The sequence below is a fragment of the Akanthomyces muscarius genome, chromosome 1 (assembly GCF_028009165.1).
Source record: "Akanthomyces muscarius strain Ve6 chromosome 1, whole genome shotgun sequence".
NCBI lineage: Eukaryota > Fungi > Ascomycota > Sordariomycetes > Hypocreales > Cordycipitaceae > Akanthomyces > Akanthomyces muscarius.
The window spans coordinates 5,026,287-5,043,975 of NC_079241.1; the positions used below are offsets into that span (position 1 = coordinate 5,026,287).

Here is a 17,689-nt window from a genome sequence, read left to right on the forward strand (position 1 = left end):
TGAGCGATTCTTGCAGCCTGGCGTCGCCTCTGTATTATCTCAATGCGACTTCTTTCCGGTCCTACCCTGGCATGCCCGCATCCACGCCCAGAGCAACCCGTAGGCCTTGTCCCAGTCACTGAGATCAAAGCCGCAAAAAAATGCAAAAAATGCTGTACGCGGCAGTTCAACACACACTGTCCCAGCTACCCATAGCCCTTGCCCTTCAAGAGCTGCTCGAGGACAGCCTCATCCTCCGTGATGGCCCCCTTCCCGCATAAATCAGCCACTGGAAGCAGCCCAATCGGAGAGTTAAAAGCCTCTGCCGGCCCAGCTTTGTGCGCCGACTCCCAGTCAATAACACCTGTAACATTGAAAACGCCGTTCGCCAATACGTTATCTCCATTGTAGCCGTCGTGTTTGAGATAGAGCAGTTCATTGTCGGACGACGGGGTCGTGAAAAGGGGCACCAGGTCTACCAGATATCATCGCAACAGATACCATTCCACTGATCGCGGCGCATACATTTCTGCAGCCACTGACCTGTCCAGTATGAGCTGCAAACGAGTTATGCGAAGCTGTCCAGCGGAGCGAAAGGGACCGCAAGTCTGCGACTCGCTACCGATTAAATCTAGCAAGGACTCGTGAGCAAAATGCCAACCTGCGAGCTCCCAGGAATTCCAGTGAACCCAAAGTCGGCAACGGGGCGCTGCAAAGGTCAATTTATACATCTACGAGCTGTCGCAAAACTGACAGCCGGAAGTCAAAACTCGACAGACCTTTCAGCATCGGTAGCTGTGGAATTCTGGCCCGAGATGCTGAGCGCAGAGGCGGCGGCTGTAGACCACGTAATCTCATTCTTCCCACACACTTGACTTGCTGCAATTTATATCGCAATGTGGAAAGGATATTTCAAGTGTTGGTTATCGATTGTAATCGATACTCATCTTCAGGACGGCACTGACCAGATCTGTTATTCATCGTGTTACTGCCGAGTGCCGACTGCCTTGGGACCCTCGCCCTTCTGATATACTCACGCATTCGGGACACTTTTATCTTACTTTGACAACCTGAAAACTAAAAACAAAGCAAAAGCCTATTTCAAGCTGTTCTTCGTGGCACCGGATGCCGTTGAATCACGTTCGCGCCTTCACGCGTGTGGTCTGTAGCACACACGGGCAAGGCAGCGGGACAAATGATCCGTGCTGGCTACATTACTGTCTTTAACACCCCAGCACTTCTTATATTGCTTGTTTCCATCATTAAAGTCCACGAAAAACTATAAGAACGCCTCTGGTTGCCGACCTTTCGCCCGAGTTCCTTGTTCATCAACAGCATCCGGCAACCCTCGCCAGTATAACAGTCGAACATCAGTTCATGGCTGTGCTAATGCCTGTCCCGCAACTTTAAGCCCATGAAGCGAAGCATGTATCTGTGAGATGTATTATTTCCTGAGTTTCTCACTGGTTGGTCGATCTCGGCTCTTGGCGCCGAGATGCGCTGCCTGGTGGCTGTCCAAGACTCACGCCGCCATCGGCTCCAGACCCGGTTTTCTACCAACCTCTTGCCGCTTCCACAGGCGTGGGAACTCTTTGAAACTACAGCAGACGACGACGATTTGTCAATTATCCGCCAGGATAGCCGCTCATGTTTTAGGACATCGCATTACCAACAACACCATACATCTACGCAGTTGCGAGCACCAAGCGACGTGACGCGGGGGCGCAACCCACAGTGGACAAGATGGCTGCCGCGCAGCCAAGGTCTGTCTTGGTCCTTTACGGCTCCGAGACGGGTAACGCGCAAGAAATTGCCGAAGAGCTGGGCAGAACCTGCCAAAGGCTGCATTTCCAGAGCACTGTCGAGGAAATGAATGCCGTCGCATTGGTCTGCCTTCACCCGTCTAAAGTGCATTTTCAAGTCCTACTGCTAATGCCGTCGACAGCCAGCACTGTTGCAAAATGAGCTCGTGATCTTTGTCATCTCTACCACTGGGCAAGGTGACATGCCGCATAATTCCACTCTACTCTGGAAGAGGCTTCTGCAAAGAAGACTGCCCGCAGACTGCTTGACGCAGGTTCAATACACCTGCTTCGGGCTGGGCGACAGTACATATCTCAAGTACGTCTCTCACGCTGTGCTGCCCAAATTCAATTTCTTAATACCGTGTTGTTAACCTGCAACACAGATTCAACTGGGCTGCGCGCAAATTAATTCGGCGGCTGAGCCAGCTTGGTGCCTCAACATTCTTTGATACGTTCGAGGCTGATGAGCAGTTTCCTGATGGGTAGGCCGCCTCCTCTTCCTCCTCCTCTTCCCCATCGCCGTTCCCGTCTGCTCACGTTGTACAGAATCGATGGTTCGTTTGCTCGATGGTCAGAGAGCCTCTCGAAGCACTTGCTGGAGAAATACCCCCTCCCCGAAGGGCTGGAACCGATTCCCCAAGACGTCATACTTCCACCGCGCTGGTCACTGGAACCAGCTCTACGTGACATTGAGACACGAGAGAATGGTGTCTCATCTCCCCACGCTGCTCCGACCAATGACCCTCCTATAGATCTTCTGCCTGTGCTTGGTGGCTGGACTGCCACCGTCGCCGTCAATAAGCGCACGACCCCAGAGTCCCACTGGCAGGATGTCCGTCTGGTCTCTTTCGACGTGCCTCCAAGATCCAAAGGCGCGCCAGAATCCGACGGCAACACCGCGACCGAGATGCTGCGATGTCAACCGGGTGACTGTCTCACTATATACCCCAAGAACTTTCCCGAAGACGTCCAGCGGCTCATTGCCTTGATGGGCTGGGGCGACATCGCCGACTCCCCCCTCGACCTGTCCAAATGCGACTCACTACCGCGTGGTCTCCATGCACCTCTAAAGACAACCCTGCGCAGACTCCTTCTCAACAACATTGACATCACCGCCATTCCGCGGCGGTCGTTTCTCAAGAGCATGTCCTTCTTCTCCACCGACGCCTACCACCAGGAGCGCCTGCTGGAGTTCAACATGCCCGAGTACATTGACGAGTACTTTGACTACGCCACGCGCGCCCGGCGCACCATCATCGAGGTGCTCGAAGAGTTCACCTCGGTGCGCCTGCCCGCCGCGCGCCTCTTTGACATTTTCCCGCTGATTCGCGGGCGCGACTTTAGCATCGCCAGCGGCGGCGACCAGCTCTACCCCGGCGGCCGAGCAGCAGTGAGAGCTGCTCAGGATACTACAGCCTCTGCTACCACTCCTCCTGCGACAAGAGTCGACCTACTCATCGCCCTGGTGCGCTACCAGACCGTCCTACGCAAGCCCCGACAGGGCCTCTGCTCGCGCTACCTGGCGGACATGCCCGTCGGCGCGCGGCTCACCGTCACGAAAAAGGACGTGCAGTCGCCCATCCACGGCGCCGCCAACGCCCAGCGGCCGCTCATTGCCATGGCCACCGGCACCGGCGTCGCGCCCGTCCGCAGCCTCATCCACGAGCGTCTGACACACGCCTCCATCGCGCCCATGCTCCTCTTCTTTGGCAACCGGAACCGCGCGGCCGACTACTTTTTCCAAGAGGAATGGACGGCGCTGGGACGAGAAGCTTCCGGCGCCAGTTCTGCAGATTCGAGAAGCAGCAGCAGCGACAATCAGCTGACCATATTCCCCGCCTTCTCGCGCGACCAGCGCGAAAAGGTGTACGTGCAGGACCTCATCCGGCGCGAGGCGGCCACGCTGGCCGCGCTGATCCCGCAGCGGCCCATCTTTGCCGTCTGCGGCGGCTCGTCCCGCATGGCCGACGCGTGCAAGAGCGCCGTGTGGGAGCCGTTCCTGGCCGCGGCGGGCCAGGACGAAGCGGCGAGGGAGGAGCGCAAGATGATGCTGGATGCGGTGACGTGGTGGCAGGAGATTTGGTAGCGCCAACGGTGCAGAATGACGTGACGAATGCGAGGGTGAAAAGCTATATATACACTGGGCATAAAAGGATAGAACGTTGAATGTATAGATGAAATGCAATATAGCGACTAAATAAGTCAAGGCGTCGTAAAAATACCATAATATTTTTTTTATTTAGAATAAATATTTTGTTGCAAGAGCATAGTCGCTCTGTCTACCTAAATAGAGGAGTTTTGCGTTTGCCAACGCACAAACCTTATGAAAAAAAGAAATGTCCTTCTCTTACTGCGTGTAGTATAAAATGAAGGCGGAAAAATGAGCCTCATAAAGAAAGGCCGGGCTCGTTTCGAGTCGAAAAAATAGACGTACATGATAGCACGTTCTGTCGAACATGCGAGGGGGATATCGATGCAAAGAGAATGAGAGAGAGCTCAGTGGAAAGCGAAAACAAATACAAAACAAGACATCATCTCCCGCAAGCGCCCAATCGGCGCTGCGAAAAGTATAAAAAAAAAGAGATGTGTGAAAACCGAACCGCCCATTTCTTGCAGACACGGTTATACAAGAACGTGTCCAAAGTGCCCAAAAAACGCTACCGCCCAACTCCAGATGCCAGATATATACTCCGATAAATCAAATACAAAAAAACCAAACCCGTTTTGCTCGCAAATGTAATGATCGTGTAGGGGCGCGTTTGATGGTAGCCCCCAGGTAAAATGACAAAAAACATCTCTTCTTTGCCACATTACATTATCTTGCTTATTTCGTACAATTCTTTTTCGTGTTGGTGTGAGCTTATCGCTCTTCTTCCCAGCTGTAGCGCTTCTCCGCCATCTGTGGCACGTGGATGAGATCGTCGCCACCGATGCGTCCGCCGCTGCTGCTGGACCCTGAGCCGCTTTTGTCGCTCGTGGGCGACACATTCTCCTCCTCCTCCGTTCGCGGAGGCAGAACGGTGCGAATGAGAGGGTTTGTGAATGTTGGGGGTCGGCCGGGACTCTGTAGGCCCTGCGAGCGCGAGACAGACATGATTGACTGGCGAGTCATCTCTTCGAGGGCGTCTTCCTCGTCTGTGAAGTTGCTGCCAAGACTGCCCGTAGAGGGCCGATGATGCGAATTATTGACTGGCCCCGTTGGCCCTGTCAAAGACTGCCTTGTGCTGGTAGCATTAGGTAGCATCTGTTGTCTGAATAAAGAGACATTTTCTGGCAGGGGGCCTAGGCACACGACTTTGGAGGGTTCAATGGGTGTTCGCTGAAAGGACGCCTGGGGAAGAGGAAAAGTGACATTGCCCTCTTTGTTCCGCTGCTGACCATCGGTTTTCGATGAAGAGTTGGAATTAGATCGACTTGCACTGCCAGAGTCACTTGCTGTGCCGTTCATTGTATTGGAACCTCCGCGGCGACGACCAGTGGAGCCCGACTGTGACGAGGCCGAGTTAGGATGTAGCGACGCAGTGATGGGAGAAGGAAGGTCGTTCGTGTTCCAGTCGGTGCGAGGAGAAACTGGCGACGGCAGAGTGCCTGGCAAGGAGTTGGTACCTAGACCTTCATGCGACCGCACTGGAGACACGTTGTGCATATTGTATGTAGGCTGGGGATGAGGGATTGTCGTAGTTTGGACGACATTTGTGTCAATGTGCATGTCTTTCTCGACAGGCATAATACCGTTCGCCGGGGGTGCATAGGCTGGAACCGGGCCTGCCAGCTGTCGAGCAAGTTTGCGTCTAGCAAGCTCGTAGGCGCTCAGGTTCTGCGAGTCGTCCGTTCCTGCTTCTGTATCACCCAGAATGGAGTCATCGTCCTCGTTATGAGCCGCAAGCTCAGCTGGGGGGAGCGGCGCGGGCAGCTCATATATTTCTGAGGCAGGCGCCTCCATCGGCCCGCTCGTTTGAGTCGTCGTGGTAGCGCGTCTTGAGCGCTTTCTGCGGACAATTTTGGACAGAATGCGAGAGATGGGAGTCATGGGAGAATCGGGAGCAATAGTTGACGATGTGTCTTGTGCGTCTGCTTCCTTGCTGGCGGCCTCGCTGCGCTTCTTTTGCTTGCGGCGGCGGCCCCAGAAACAGAGTCCGGCCACGAGCAGAGTGCAGAACGCGACTACACCAACAGCGATGCCAATCATTTGAGGCGTTGTCAGACCGTGATGGCCTTTAGTCGGTGGCGGTGGCGGGTAGGGACTGTTGCTCGGCTGCTTGATAGCGTTGAGTTTGATATCCTTGTCCGGGTCGCCGGGGAAGGAGGCCTGATGCAGACTAAAGACACCCGAGTCGTATTTTGTGCGAATGTAGGCTTCTTGCAGGAAAGAGCGGCCAATAATGGTGTTGGTGCCGTTGGTAGCTTTGCGGAGCATAAAGTAGGGCACGGCAGGCTGTCCGTACTTTATGGCTTCCTTGGCGAAAGGATATGAAAGTGATCCAACGAACGCTTTGATGGGGATGGTGATGTTGACGACTCCAGGAGCGCTGAGAGGAAGACCAAAGTTGTCGTTGTTGTCGATACTGGCAAGGCTAAAAGTAAAGGAGTACGCGTTCGAATTGGAATAGTCTTGGTACTGGTCGTTGGTTAACGTGTATAACTTGAAAGTGTCGTTGTAGGTGAGATTGAGGGCGGATGCGAAGGAGTCGCAAATGCTCTCGGGCAGCCAGAGATAGGGGGTGGTGCTATCGACGAGGGCCATGAAGGTATCGTTATAGGTAGATAGAGCGTTGGTTGATGAGCTCCAGCCGTTGGGCTTGTCACTGTTGTACACGCTCATGCTGCGAACGTTGACACGCGGCGAGTTGTCCGCCTGTGTAATGGTAAAGACAGTGTCGTGGTCAACAAATCGGGCGGAATCGTAGCCACCAAGCGTCAATGAACCAGGCATGTTTTTATAGCTCGCCCCGGCAGTATAGCCGTAGCTATAGCTTGGGATCCAACCAAATGTCTTGACAGCCTGGGTAAGAGCCGACTCGCCAATGTTGGTCTTGAAGCGACCTTGCGAGATTCCGAGGCCGAAGAGTCCATTGAAATAATCGGTTGTGTTGTATGCAGCAATGAGAACGTCGCTCATGCCGAAAGCAATGTTGGTAAAGGGACTCCAGGCGTTGATGTTGTCGATGCCGTAGGCACCGTTGCCTCCGTAGCCCAGGTACTCAAGGCCGAGAAAGTACTGTCCCCATGATGTCCATCGTTTTGAATCTGCAGGCGTATAGATGCCGCCTCGCGCGTTCATGCAATGTTGATCCTCTGCGAAGCGGTTAGATAGATGCTTACCTAGCGCCACCAGTTTTGCAACGAAGCTGGTAGGCGTTGACGATTCGACACGCGTTTGCCGGGGTTGGTTGGAACTTACTAGTTTGGCAACCACCAGGGCCGACTGCCCAGAGCTCTGATAACGAAGTGCTGGGTACCACATTGATGAGGTCGGATTCGGTACCTAGAAGAAAGCGAACGGTGGACCAATTTCCGTCAATGCCAAGCCTATATATCACGAAGCGTCAGAATTCAAGGGTTCCCCAGCGGCCAGTGCGGTTTGCGTTGAACGTACCAGTCTCCGTAGGGAATGGAAACTGCAGCGGGATCGTAGGCATTGACGACGCCGGCAGTGGCGGCGGCAGTTGCGGCAGCGGCCATTCGACTTATCCGCATAGCGTCGCCAACTATCGAGCGGCACTGCGCAGAACGAACTTGCTCGAGGCGAGCAGGCTCTAAGGTTGAGTCGCCAGGGCGTGGGCGCCTCGAATTGATCAACAGGTGGAAAGTCGTCGGAGTTGCACAGTCGAGTGTGCAGAATCCATATGGGGGGGTGGTTCAAATCGCAAGGCGAGTTACACGACAGTTCATGATCGGGCAGCGCGGGCGAGTAGGACGGACGAAGATGCGATCGCGACTTTGTGCGGCTGTAGACGGGTCGGATGGGCCAAGTTTCATCGATGGTCTGCCCCGGGGAAAATAAAGATGTGCCAAGAATCCCAACGAGAAGAAGCGAATGTCCGTTTGTCGGGAATCGAGGAGAGTCGGCGTGTGGGAGAGGAACAAGGTTGGCGAGGAAGGAGGATGGGACGGAAGAGGGAGAATGCGTTGATGTGGGATGGGCTGGCATGAGTATCTTGGCTGGGGGGAGGGTCTCGCTCTCTCTTGGGCAGGAAGAGGGCCTGAGAGCCAGACAGCCAGACGGCCAGACGACTGGACAGAGACAACGCCGCTATACGCTACGTAGGCAGGTACCCACGGGTCAGTTCTAGCACCGAGGCCACTAAACTAGGTACTTAGGAAGGTACCTAAGTAAGGTAGGTAGCTGTGCACGTCCAGTGGCCACGGGGGGGGGCACCGGGGGCAAAAAGCGCCCCGACACCCACTGACACCACTGAAAAGGCAGGCGGCGCCATGGCGGGGACAAAGGTCTCAGCGGGCACTCAGCAGGAATGTCTCCCTCGACCACCCGCTGGCAGCCGGGCTGGGAGGCACTTACGGAAGGTACTTTGGCTTCCCCGCATCTCGCCCACGCGTAGGCTTGTACCGCAGGCTGTGGTGCCCACCGGGTTGCGTTCCAGGGAGCACCACCAGTGCACGTCAGATCCCCTCGCCGCTTTACCGTCTTGCCCAGCCCACGACGCGAAAAAAAAAGCAAGACACTCATCAACCTGAGTCAAAAAGTCACCCATAGTCTCCCATCACCACATTGTTGCCAATTTCCACAGTCTCAGTCTCGTCCTCGACCTCTCGCCCACTGTCTGCCTGCCCGCTGTGCAATGCTGGCCGGCCCTTGGCCCTCTCTGTGCCATGTCACGCACTGGTTGATTGATTGACTGATTGACTGATTGACCGACTGACTTCCCTTTGGTCGGACGCTTTGCCCGTTTCTGTATAATACGCCCGTGTGCTGTTTTGCTTTTCGGTTCTACTGGGACGAGGTTCTCGCCTTGCGCGCCCTCCCTTTTTGGCTTCGACAAGGGTTCTGTTGCACCGGAACATGCATGCTGCGACCAAGAGCCCTGCCGCATTGCCTGTCCAGGTTCCGGTGCCGCGTATTCCTAGTAACTGGCAGACGCTTTCCTCACGCCAGCCGCCACGACGCCAGAAACAAGTACACGCAGGCGCAGCTGAATCACTCATCATTGGGAAATAGTTGGGTGAGACTGGCCATGACGCCCCCCTTCAACGCACCAGTCTCTCTCAGAAGAAAGACGTTGTCTTTTTCGTCGTAAGCCCCCCCTCTTCGTCCAAACTCTAGATGGCTTTGGCTGCTTCTGGCAACAGGACCGACTTGATCAGAGAAGCCGAAAGTCTAAACAGCGATGCACAACGTGATCCCCGGGGGCCGGCATGGAGCAGGCGACACTACACCAGATGAATGAAGAAGAAAAAAAGGCCCGTCGTGGCAAAAATTGAGGCGTTCGAGAAGCACTCTCGTCAAGAACGAGGAAAAGCAGCGCGTCAACTAGTCCTGATGCGGACTCGAGAGGTTGGCACCAGCATACCAGCCAGAGGCAAAAAGGGTTGTTGGAACTTGTGGCGTCCCATCGGGCTCTCCCACCAGCCGAGCATGATGGTGGGCACGGTGGCGTAGGAGTAGATTCCCCCCCCCCCCCCCGTCTTATTCATTGCTGTGATTTGGCGACACTTGGCGGCTTTCGTAGACACTTTTTCCAACGTCCTAGATAGGGCAGCTCTGCACCACACTGCATATTCAATCTACGCACACACTGCTACGCTGGTGCTGCAGTGTCATGCCATGCGGTGCGATGCGGGCCGACCAGACCCCTTGTGAGCGTTGCTGGAGGGTTTTTCGCCGTGGCTCGTAGAGGAGGGCAGCTCTTGCCTTGAAGCGGGCAAAGTAAACGAGGTCTTGTGAGAGGTAGATGACTGGAGCACGGCAGTGGATGCGCGATTGGCAAATGGGGTCACACTACGGGCTATGTTCCTTGCCTTTCGTACGAAGAGCATGGCATCTGTTCCGCGTTTCGAATTATGGTTAACATGTCTGACGTCGAGTTGAAAGTGGCCATGAATCGCCGCCCATACAAGTTCTATGGCCCGCCTGGCATATACTATGTCGGAGTGGCTCTTGGACCTCACCTCGATCAATCTGGGCTGGCCCACGCTGATAACATCGGACTGGAGGAAAGCAACTGCTTCAAGTACCCTTTTGCCACCAACGAGAGTCAAAAGCTGCTCACACGAGCTGGAAATTGGAGGCAGCCTCTTGTTAACAGCGTTGAAGCTCCAATGAGACCCTGGGCAGCGTGGGACAATGTCTGGAATGCGCGTTTGTCCGACGGTTTGCTGATCTCTTGATGGAGAAGGTATCAGTAATTCAGTATTGGTCAAGGGCATGACTAGTGCCTCTTTACCACCCTGTTAGCGTTTCGGTAGCGTTTGCGAGTCGCTGCTAGCAAAAGTAACCATGCGGCACGCCGCCAGATTGTGTGGGGGAACGCCCAACCAACTTACTGGCGGGCAAGGCGGGGGAGGGGGTCTGGAGGTTTGCTGTGTGTCGCTGTTGAAATCAAGTTTTGTTGGTCGCTGAAGCTGGTTGTCTCTCACTTCTGTCATTTTCGGATTTATTTTTGGCGGCATGTACTCTGCATGTTCATCTTTGGCGCAGTCAGGGATGAGATAATGGCCTGAGTCGGCGCTGCCGGACACAGCACCGGGTGGGAGGCAACCATTGTTCACCGGCGGCTTTTTCCCTTGCCGCCATGATGATCGACCTCCAGTCATATGTCCTAATAAGCAATCTCGATTCCAAGGCGTCACGAGCAATGTCTCCTGGGGGGACATTATAGACGGATGTTGCTGACGGGATGGCGGGTATGGGATGGCGGGAATGGGACGGTGAGCCGACGGTCGTCAGATGCGTCACTGCCAGGACGAGATTCTTTATGGAGCACAAAGAAAATCACCACCCTCGGCATGCACGAGTATGAATGCATGTCCGGAGGGGGACGCTATTCATATTTATTATTGCTGAAAAGATACAGCGCAGCGTACTGGTAGCAGTGTGCGCTGGTGCGCTGCAGCGCCGTCCGTCTCTTGTCAACCTTATAACCCAGTAGCAGGGACATCAAACAAGGATCCTCATGTTGCATAACGTCGAGAGCCGATGCCAAATCTCCACCGAGGTGCGCATCAGCCGGTGCAGCGGCATGGGGAGAGCATGGGAAGAGCATGGGAAGGGCAAGGGAAAGGCCAGGGGACCCTTGTCCGGCCGTTCTGTACGGTCAGCGCGGGCTACGGAGCCAGGAGAGAAGTGCTCAGTAGACGAGGAAGCCAAGCAGAAAGAAGAAGGTCAAAGCCCGCGAGGTCATGACTGAGAGGTACGCCGCGACCAGACGTCAGACTTGTCAGGCGGGTGGCTGCTTGGGCCGTCCATGGTCCATGGGGTGTGAGTTTGGCAATGGCTGGCTGGACTGCCCAGCGCGCCATGCCAAACGTACCCAAACTGTTGCACCTACCAGATTGGTGGCAGGTGCAGCTCTAGGGCGGGCTCTAGCAGGTGCAAGGATGCATCAACAGACGCAACACTCAATAGCGTAGCGGCCGATGGTGGTGTCGGAGAGCACAATGCGGTAGGTGGTTTATGCGATGACAGCTAGCCCAGCCTTGGCGGGCGGACAACAGATGTTGTGTTCTGCACTTGATTCGATGGGTCCGGATTGCATTATTGTCAATTTGATTGATTTACTTTATTATAAAAAGCTTCTATTTTGGTCTTGTGTCGGTATGTGAACAGCTTTGCTGATGCGTGTGCTAGCAGAAAGAAGGCTTGCTCAAAACGCGTGGGAGGAAGAAAAAAAAGGGGGGATCATACCCTCCCCCTCTCCTAAAAAGAAACAAAATGTCTTGAAAAATCCATGCTTGGCCGTACATGGATTGAGGCACGCGTTATTACCTACATGCGAGGGGGCGGCAAGACATTTCGAGGCGCGCCGACCACACACATGTGGTGGTGAAATGAGGACGGGCGCCGCGCACTGGCTGGGAAATTTGGACATTGGATCGAGGCACACGAGGCTACGCGGGTGAGACAACAGCTGCGCAGCCACACACGCTTCTCCACTGGCATGACAAAACAGAAGAAAAAGAAAAGAGAGAGAAGAGAATGCGAGTCCGGAAAAAGGGACGACGCCATTCGCCTTCTCTTTTGTTCTGCTCTTATGACTATTTGGGCTCTGGTGACCGCCTGACAACGCGCCCCCAGGTTGCCTGCCCACTTGCCCATGTGTCATGTCAGATGCTCACCAGGGCCTAAAATGCAACCTCGGGGCCACGCTTGCACGCCTACTAAGTACTGAGTGCTGAGTACTGAGTACCTAGCATTCCAGCTCCCGGAGGGCGGGCCCCACCTCCCGAGCCAAGCATGGCGACTGCTACCAGTAGAGAGGCGAGAGCGAGACGGATGAGCCGAAGATGAGCAGAACTGTTGCTATTATAAAACGAAATAATAAGAGATTCGGCAGGTGGTTTATACCAGTATCAAAGACTAGCGACGAGTTGGAGCAAACGAAATGAAAGTTTACTCGGTATTCTGTACATTTTTATCGAGTGCATTGAGCGGAGCAATGACCCGAGCCGGCGAGATCGGGTTACGCTGAGATGGTTCATAGGAGACGAGATGGGGGCCGTGTTACAGAGTACAGACCACCACTATCTACTCTGTACCTACCTAACTAATCAGGTACTGACTGGCCTCCGTGCGGACCACAGAGTTACTGGCACCGCGAGGTACCGTGTGCGCAGATATGTACACTGTGCTGACACTGTATGCGGCACCATGCGAGACCAGCTTTCCGGGCTGCGTCTCCCTTGCGCGTCGGGTTGTGAGACATTTTGAAATTATTTCCTTTTCTTTTTTTTTTTTGCACAAAGGCCGTGATGGAATATCCCGTTGTATTTCCTCGGGTGCTCTGGTCGTGTTGGCGTGGTTTTGCAGAGCGTTTGTTTACCAGTACTGACCTGACGGTATTCGCACCTATCCTCTCCATCCTCGCAATCTATTCCGAAAGGAGAAGCTCTATCAATCAGTTTCGAATCGGTCAAGCCAAATCAAATAGTTTGATAGGCCCAAACGTCGAGCGAGACCGCAAAGACCACGTTCGCTGCCTCGCCCATTGTGCAAGCAAGCTAGCTGAAATAACATGACACATGTTGAACGGTCCATGATTCAAAGGCCTGGTCCGGTGCAGGGGGGGAGAACGGTTAGCGGAGGCAAGGCGGCGCGCCACAAAAGCCGCTGCCGGCTAGGCTTACTGCGAAAAACGCTCTCACCTTGGCCAGGCAGGGGGGTGATTGAAAGCAAGGAAAGGCGCATCGGCAAGTAAAAAAATTAACCTTAGTTAAGGTCGGTGCTTTTTATTTGCTGGTAGTCCAGTAGTGTAGTTTTACGAGATGGAGGTCAGATCGCAGGTGCGTGCAGCTAGAGGAAAACTCAAAATTCGCTCCCATGACTGGGCTTGCTGCTGGCTGACAGGCAGGTAGGCTATGAGCTAGGGTGTAGAGTTTGCGATGCCCGAGATACTTTGAGCACGAGTCGAGGTTTGTATTCATGGGTTTTTTTTATGATTGTTTTTCTGGCAAATTGGCCGGGCTTGGAGTTGGTGGATGCTTGGCTCAACGTTATCGGACAGGTCGGCAGTTGAACGGCTGTGTATGCGGGACACTCTGTACAACAGGCGCACAGGTCAAGACCGACGTTGCCTCGACTCGCAGGTCAAGACCGACAGCATAAATACAAGATGGAATCGCATTGAGAGAAAGAGAAAGAAAAAAAAACACCGAGTCCTAGCGCAATAGCCTCACAGGAACCTGCCGAGCCGGATTGTCGAAATCTGGCCGTGGTCCGGCATCCCGCGGACGCGCCTCGAGCCTCTCCGGGCAGCGAGTGAGCGAGCGAGTGAGGGACGGACGGCACACACCATTCAGTATCGTTCACAACTTGGTCCAACGTATCACGTAGGTGGGACGACCGGCGGGCTCCACGCAATGATCTTCGGTGGTCGCTGGGCACTTGCCCTTCCTGGCCTGATGGCGGCTCACCCGCCTTGTGTTGCTTGTCCCAAATAGTTAGTTGCAAAAGGCTAGCTGGGCCCGCCTGTGGCTCTCGTGGCTCTGTGGCTCTGTGGCTCACTGCGAGGGGCCCTCCCCCCCTCCCACTAGCCTGCTGCGTAGGTAGGTAGGTAAGGTAGTAAATTGTGCCTTGACAGTATCGCACTCCGTAACGTGGTACTCGAGCCCGTCTCGACTGGCAGGGCCTTTTTTTTTTTTAACGATGCTCAAGGAAAAAAAAAGGTCATGGCTGGATTCATTCATTGGGAGCCATCTCTACTCATCATAAATATTTGACAACAGAAATATCCCCAGACTAAATACGTGCCTGGTCCCTGTCTCGTTCGCTGGCCGTTTGTCCGTTTCCCGGCGTCGGGCCCACCGAAGCCACTTCAGGGCTCCCCACGAGTAATTTGCAATGCACGAGGACCACTAGACCACCAAGGTCAACCGCTAAAAGCCATCGACTCCGTAGGTACCAGCTCGCTCGCTAAATTAACAAGGAACGACAGCCCGTTGCTCCGCCTGCGCCTGAGCCTGTGCCTGCGCCCATGATTCCCCAGAGACCCCAGCTCCTAGTCCAACCATCGTACCGCACCTGCCGCTGTAATTTTTCCTGTCTGCTGGCTGCTGGCTGCTGGTTGCCTTAACTCTCAAATCTCAACTCGTTCCCAGTCTGCCCTCCTGCTCTTCCTCCCCCCCCAGTCGCCCGAGACAAAATCTCGTCTTCCATTTCTACCTCTCCGCCCATCACTCTTCCGCTTCCCTTCGATCCTATCCGCTTTTTCCTCTTTCGAACCCTTTGCTGTCTCTCCTTGACGCTTTTTTTATCCTTCCCGCCCGCACTTGCCAGACATTGTGTCTCTCCAGCGACGAATGTGCAGCCTGTCACTTGTCTGACCTTCACCAAGGCTTCACCACACCACACCACACGTCTCGACGACCACAGCGGAAACTTGGCCCGTCCGGAAGAAACTACTGCCATTTGACGACAAAGAACACCATCGCGATAACTCTTGGTTTCCTCTTATGCGGCTTAAATATATCTACATTGCTCACCGTCTCGCCTCGTCATTTCGTATAGCCATGCCGCGCATCGACCTATAGCGAAACAAACCGCCCCCGATCCCCATGACAGTCGCCGCCCACCATATTGTCTTTACTCTACATCTCTGCCCTCTCGTTGGCTTATAGTTGCCGTCTGCGCTCGAGCCGCACCCAACTACCGCCACGATGAGAGTTGATGCCGCTTTGCTGCTCGCTGCTGCCCTCATCGCCTCGCCCGTATCAGCAATTGCGAGGAACAGTAAAAATGGTGAGCCACCCCCGCGTCTACTTTGCTCAAATGGCCAAGCAACTTGTCGCCCAAAATAGCCTTGGTCGTTCTGACCCCGCAGAGATGTGATTCTTACATCGCCCAGAACCTCAAATTGCTAATTCGCCCGTCTTATAGAAGCCGCTCACACAAGCTCTCCGCCATATGCCATCTCAAACAGCTCCACGATTGCTACGCACCCCTCGCCCAAATCGAGCAGCAAATCCACGACTTCTTCATTAATATCTTCCTCCCACAGCTCGTTAGTCGGCGGCAAATCATCAACACAAATATCCTCCTCAGCCACGTCCTTGACAACCTCTTCCACAACAACCTCAACAACACGCTCAACCACCCGCTCAACCACAACAACATCTTCCGATGCGCCAAGTAGCTCTCAAATATCGTCTTCGAGGTCGTCGCGATCGTCGCGATCATCGCAGTCGTCACCTGCGTTACACTCTGCTTCGAGCCATGCTACTACGCGCAAGCATAAGACGCCTACCCAGAAAACAACTTCACACAACTCTGCACCCACGTCACCCTCACTGTCAAACACCACATCGACAGCCGGCTTCAACACAACTACAACACTAAACATGACCACGACCACAGGCCAAAACTCTACCCACGCCTACACCCAGACTACGGACCCAGCCCTACCTCCCAACATGCCTCCAGGCTATACAATCACCAGGATTCCCTGCAACGGAACAGCATCTCGCACAGCAAGTCGCATAACAACTCGCACAGCAAGTCGAAATGGGACCCAAACTCACAGCCAGTCGCGCTGTAAAAACGGCACCGTCATTAGTATCGTACCCGTCTGCACGCCGCTCCCCAGCTCCAAAACCTTCACTCGCTATCTCGTCGTTCACACCTCCACTGTGACATTCAAAGGGCACAGATCAGACTATAAGGCCCCTTACGCGCCCATTGCAACACCCAACTACTGCGATCCCAGCCTCTACCCAGCGGTCCCTCGGCCGCCGCCACCTGGCAGCACTCCAGAGCCTTTGATGGGCACCATGTCAATGATCACCGAGACGTTTACCATTGAAGGACAACCTCTCACCGCGGAATTTCCCGTCCCATCATTATTCACGGCGATCGCGCACATTCCTGTCACAACCTTCATTACGACAGACAAGAATCCTTCTGTTGTTTTCCCTTCGGACCCGATCCCCAATTATAGTCAGACGTGGCCAGGCGGCGGAGACGGAGGCGATGGTGTTCACACACCCGTCGGCGGAGGTGCTCCTGCTCCTGGATCCGACGCCCCATCCTACACCATTACAGCTGGACCAACTTCCGTCCTGATTAATGAGCAGACTTTCATTGTGGCTCCTGGCAGCAGCACAATAGTCACCGCCAATGACGGTGGAGTGTTCACCATCAACCCTACCGCTGTTGTTGGTCAAGGAGTCACCATTACCCGGCCACCCTCGGTCATGGGGCCGGCCTCGTCAGTGTTGGATGGCATCCCTGTCACATCGGCGGGACCCAGCCTGGAGATCGGTGGAGGCGCCTTTGCCATTCCCACGTCAGACTCAAACACCGTACGCGTCAACGGCAAAGCCGTAACCATCAACCCGACTGGAGTCACAATCGGCGGCGAAAGCATGGGCTTTGTGAAACCAGCCGCATCTGATGTCGTTGTCGCTGGCGGCGAGATGCTCACCGCCATCGGCCGCAGTGTCGTTGTCCTTCATTCCATCACTTATACCTATGGAAGTGGCATCGCACCCGTCATGCAGGTCGTCAACGGCGATACTATCGCCATTGGACCCACTGGAGTGCTTGTACACGGCTCGACGCTGGGTGGAGTCTCCGCCCAGCCTACCGACACTGAATTCGAAATTGTTGGCGGTGCTACCATTGCCAAGATTCCTCCGTCCATGGTCATTGTGAATGGAGAGACGTATGCAGTCGGTCCCGGGGCCAGCATGAAAACTGTCGTAATTGGCGAGCAGACTTTGACCATGGGGCCCATTGGTCTCGTCATGGCCAGCACTACAATGAAGTTTCCATTCGATGCTTCGGTGACAACTACCATCGCCGGCCGCTCAACCGGCGAAAGCATGCCTCAGGAAACTGGTAGCAAAGGGGAAGAAGACGCTGCCTACTCGCTACGACCCGACGTGCGCGTCGGGCTTACGTGTCTCTGCATTGTTTTTGGCGTTTTGGTCCTTGCCTAGACTCGGATGACATACTGAGGCCTTTGCATTTTATAAAGAGCAAGAAATGTGCCTGATGATTTTTTTTCTTTTTCTTTTTTTTCAACTTCTGGTTACATATTATTTTGGGGTGAGAGTTGGGCCTGAGCGCGACACGAGGTCCTAATTACGATTGTACTATTATACAGCACTGGGGTCCAGGTATTAGGCATGGCCACAGGACAATGTTCCGGAGTTTGATCTCTATACTTTTATATCTCCGTCCTTGATTTACGTGGGCGGCTTGCCCATATGTGTTTTGGGGATTTTCTTTTATA

General features: G+C 54.4%; 5 protein-coding genes across 5 annotated transcripts; 3 read left to right on the plus strand and 2 right to left on the minus strand.

Moving 5' to 3' along the window:
* Positions 1-1,722: 1,722 nt before the first annotated feature.
* On the plus strand, positions 1,723-3,870 carry LMH87_006699 (uncharacterized protein; the record flags this gene model as incomplete). Its single annotated transcript, XM_056204629.1, has 4 exons — positions 1,723-1,866; positions 1,925-2,100; positions 2,168-2,266; positions 2,331-3,870. The coding sequence occupies 4 exons, from the start codon at positions 1,723-1,725 to the stop codon at positions 3,868-3,870; spliced, it is 1,959 nt and encodes a 652-aa protein (XP_056059967.1).
* Positions 3,871-4,644: 774 nt separating this feature from the next.
* LMH87_006700 (uncharacterized protein) lies at positions 4,645-7,481 on the minus strand (the record flags this gene model as incomplete). Its single annotated transcript, XM_056204630.1, has 3 exons — positions 4,645-7,079; positions 7,186-7,313; positions 7,381-7,481. 3 exons carry the CDS (start codon positions 7,479-7,481, stop codon positions 4,645-4,647), a joined length of 2,664 nt encoding a protein of 887 aa, XP_056059968.1.
* Positions 7,482-12,501: 5,020 nt separating this feature from the next.
* On the minus strand, positions 12,502-12,820 carry LMH87_006701 (uncharacterized protein; the record flags this gene model as incomplete). Its single annotated transcript, XM_056204633.1, has 2 exons — positions 12,502-12,742; positions 12,792-12,820. 2 exons carry the CDS (start codon positions 12,818-12,820, stop codon positions 12,502-12,504), a joined length of 270 nt encoding a protein of 89 aa, XP_056059969.1.
* Positions 12,821-15,113: 2,293 nt separating this feature from the next.
* Positions 15,114-15,589, plus strand: LMH87_006702 (uncharacterized protein; the record flags this gene model as incomplete). Its single annotated transcript, XM_056204634.1, has 3 exons — positions 15,114-15,195; positions 15,334-15,457; positions 15,499-15,589. The coding sequence occupies 3 exons, from the start codon at positions 15,114-15,116 to the stop codon at positions 15,587-15,589; spliced, it is 297 nt and encodes a 98-aa protein (XP_056059970.1).
* Positions 15,590-15,794: 205 nt separating this feature from the next.
* Positions 15,795-17,393, plus strand: LMH87_006703 (uncharacterized protein; the record flags this gene model as incomplete). Its single annotated transcript, XM_056204635.1, has 1 exon — positions 15,795-17,393. One exon carries the CDS (start codon positions 15,795-15,797, stop codon positions 17,391-17,393), a length of 1,599 nt encoding a protein of 532 aa, XP_056059971.1.
* Positions 17,394-17,689: the final 296 nt, after the last annotated feature.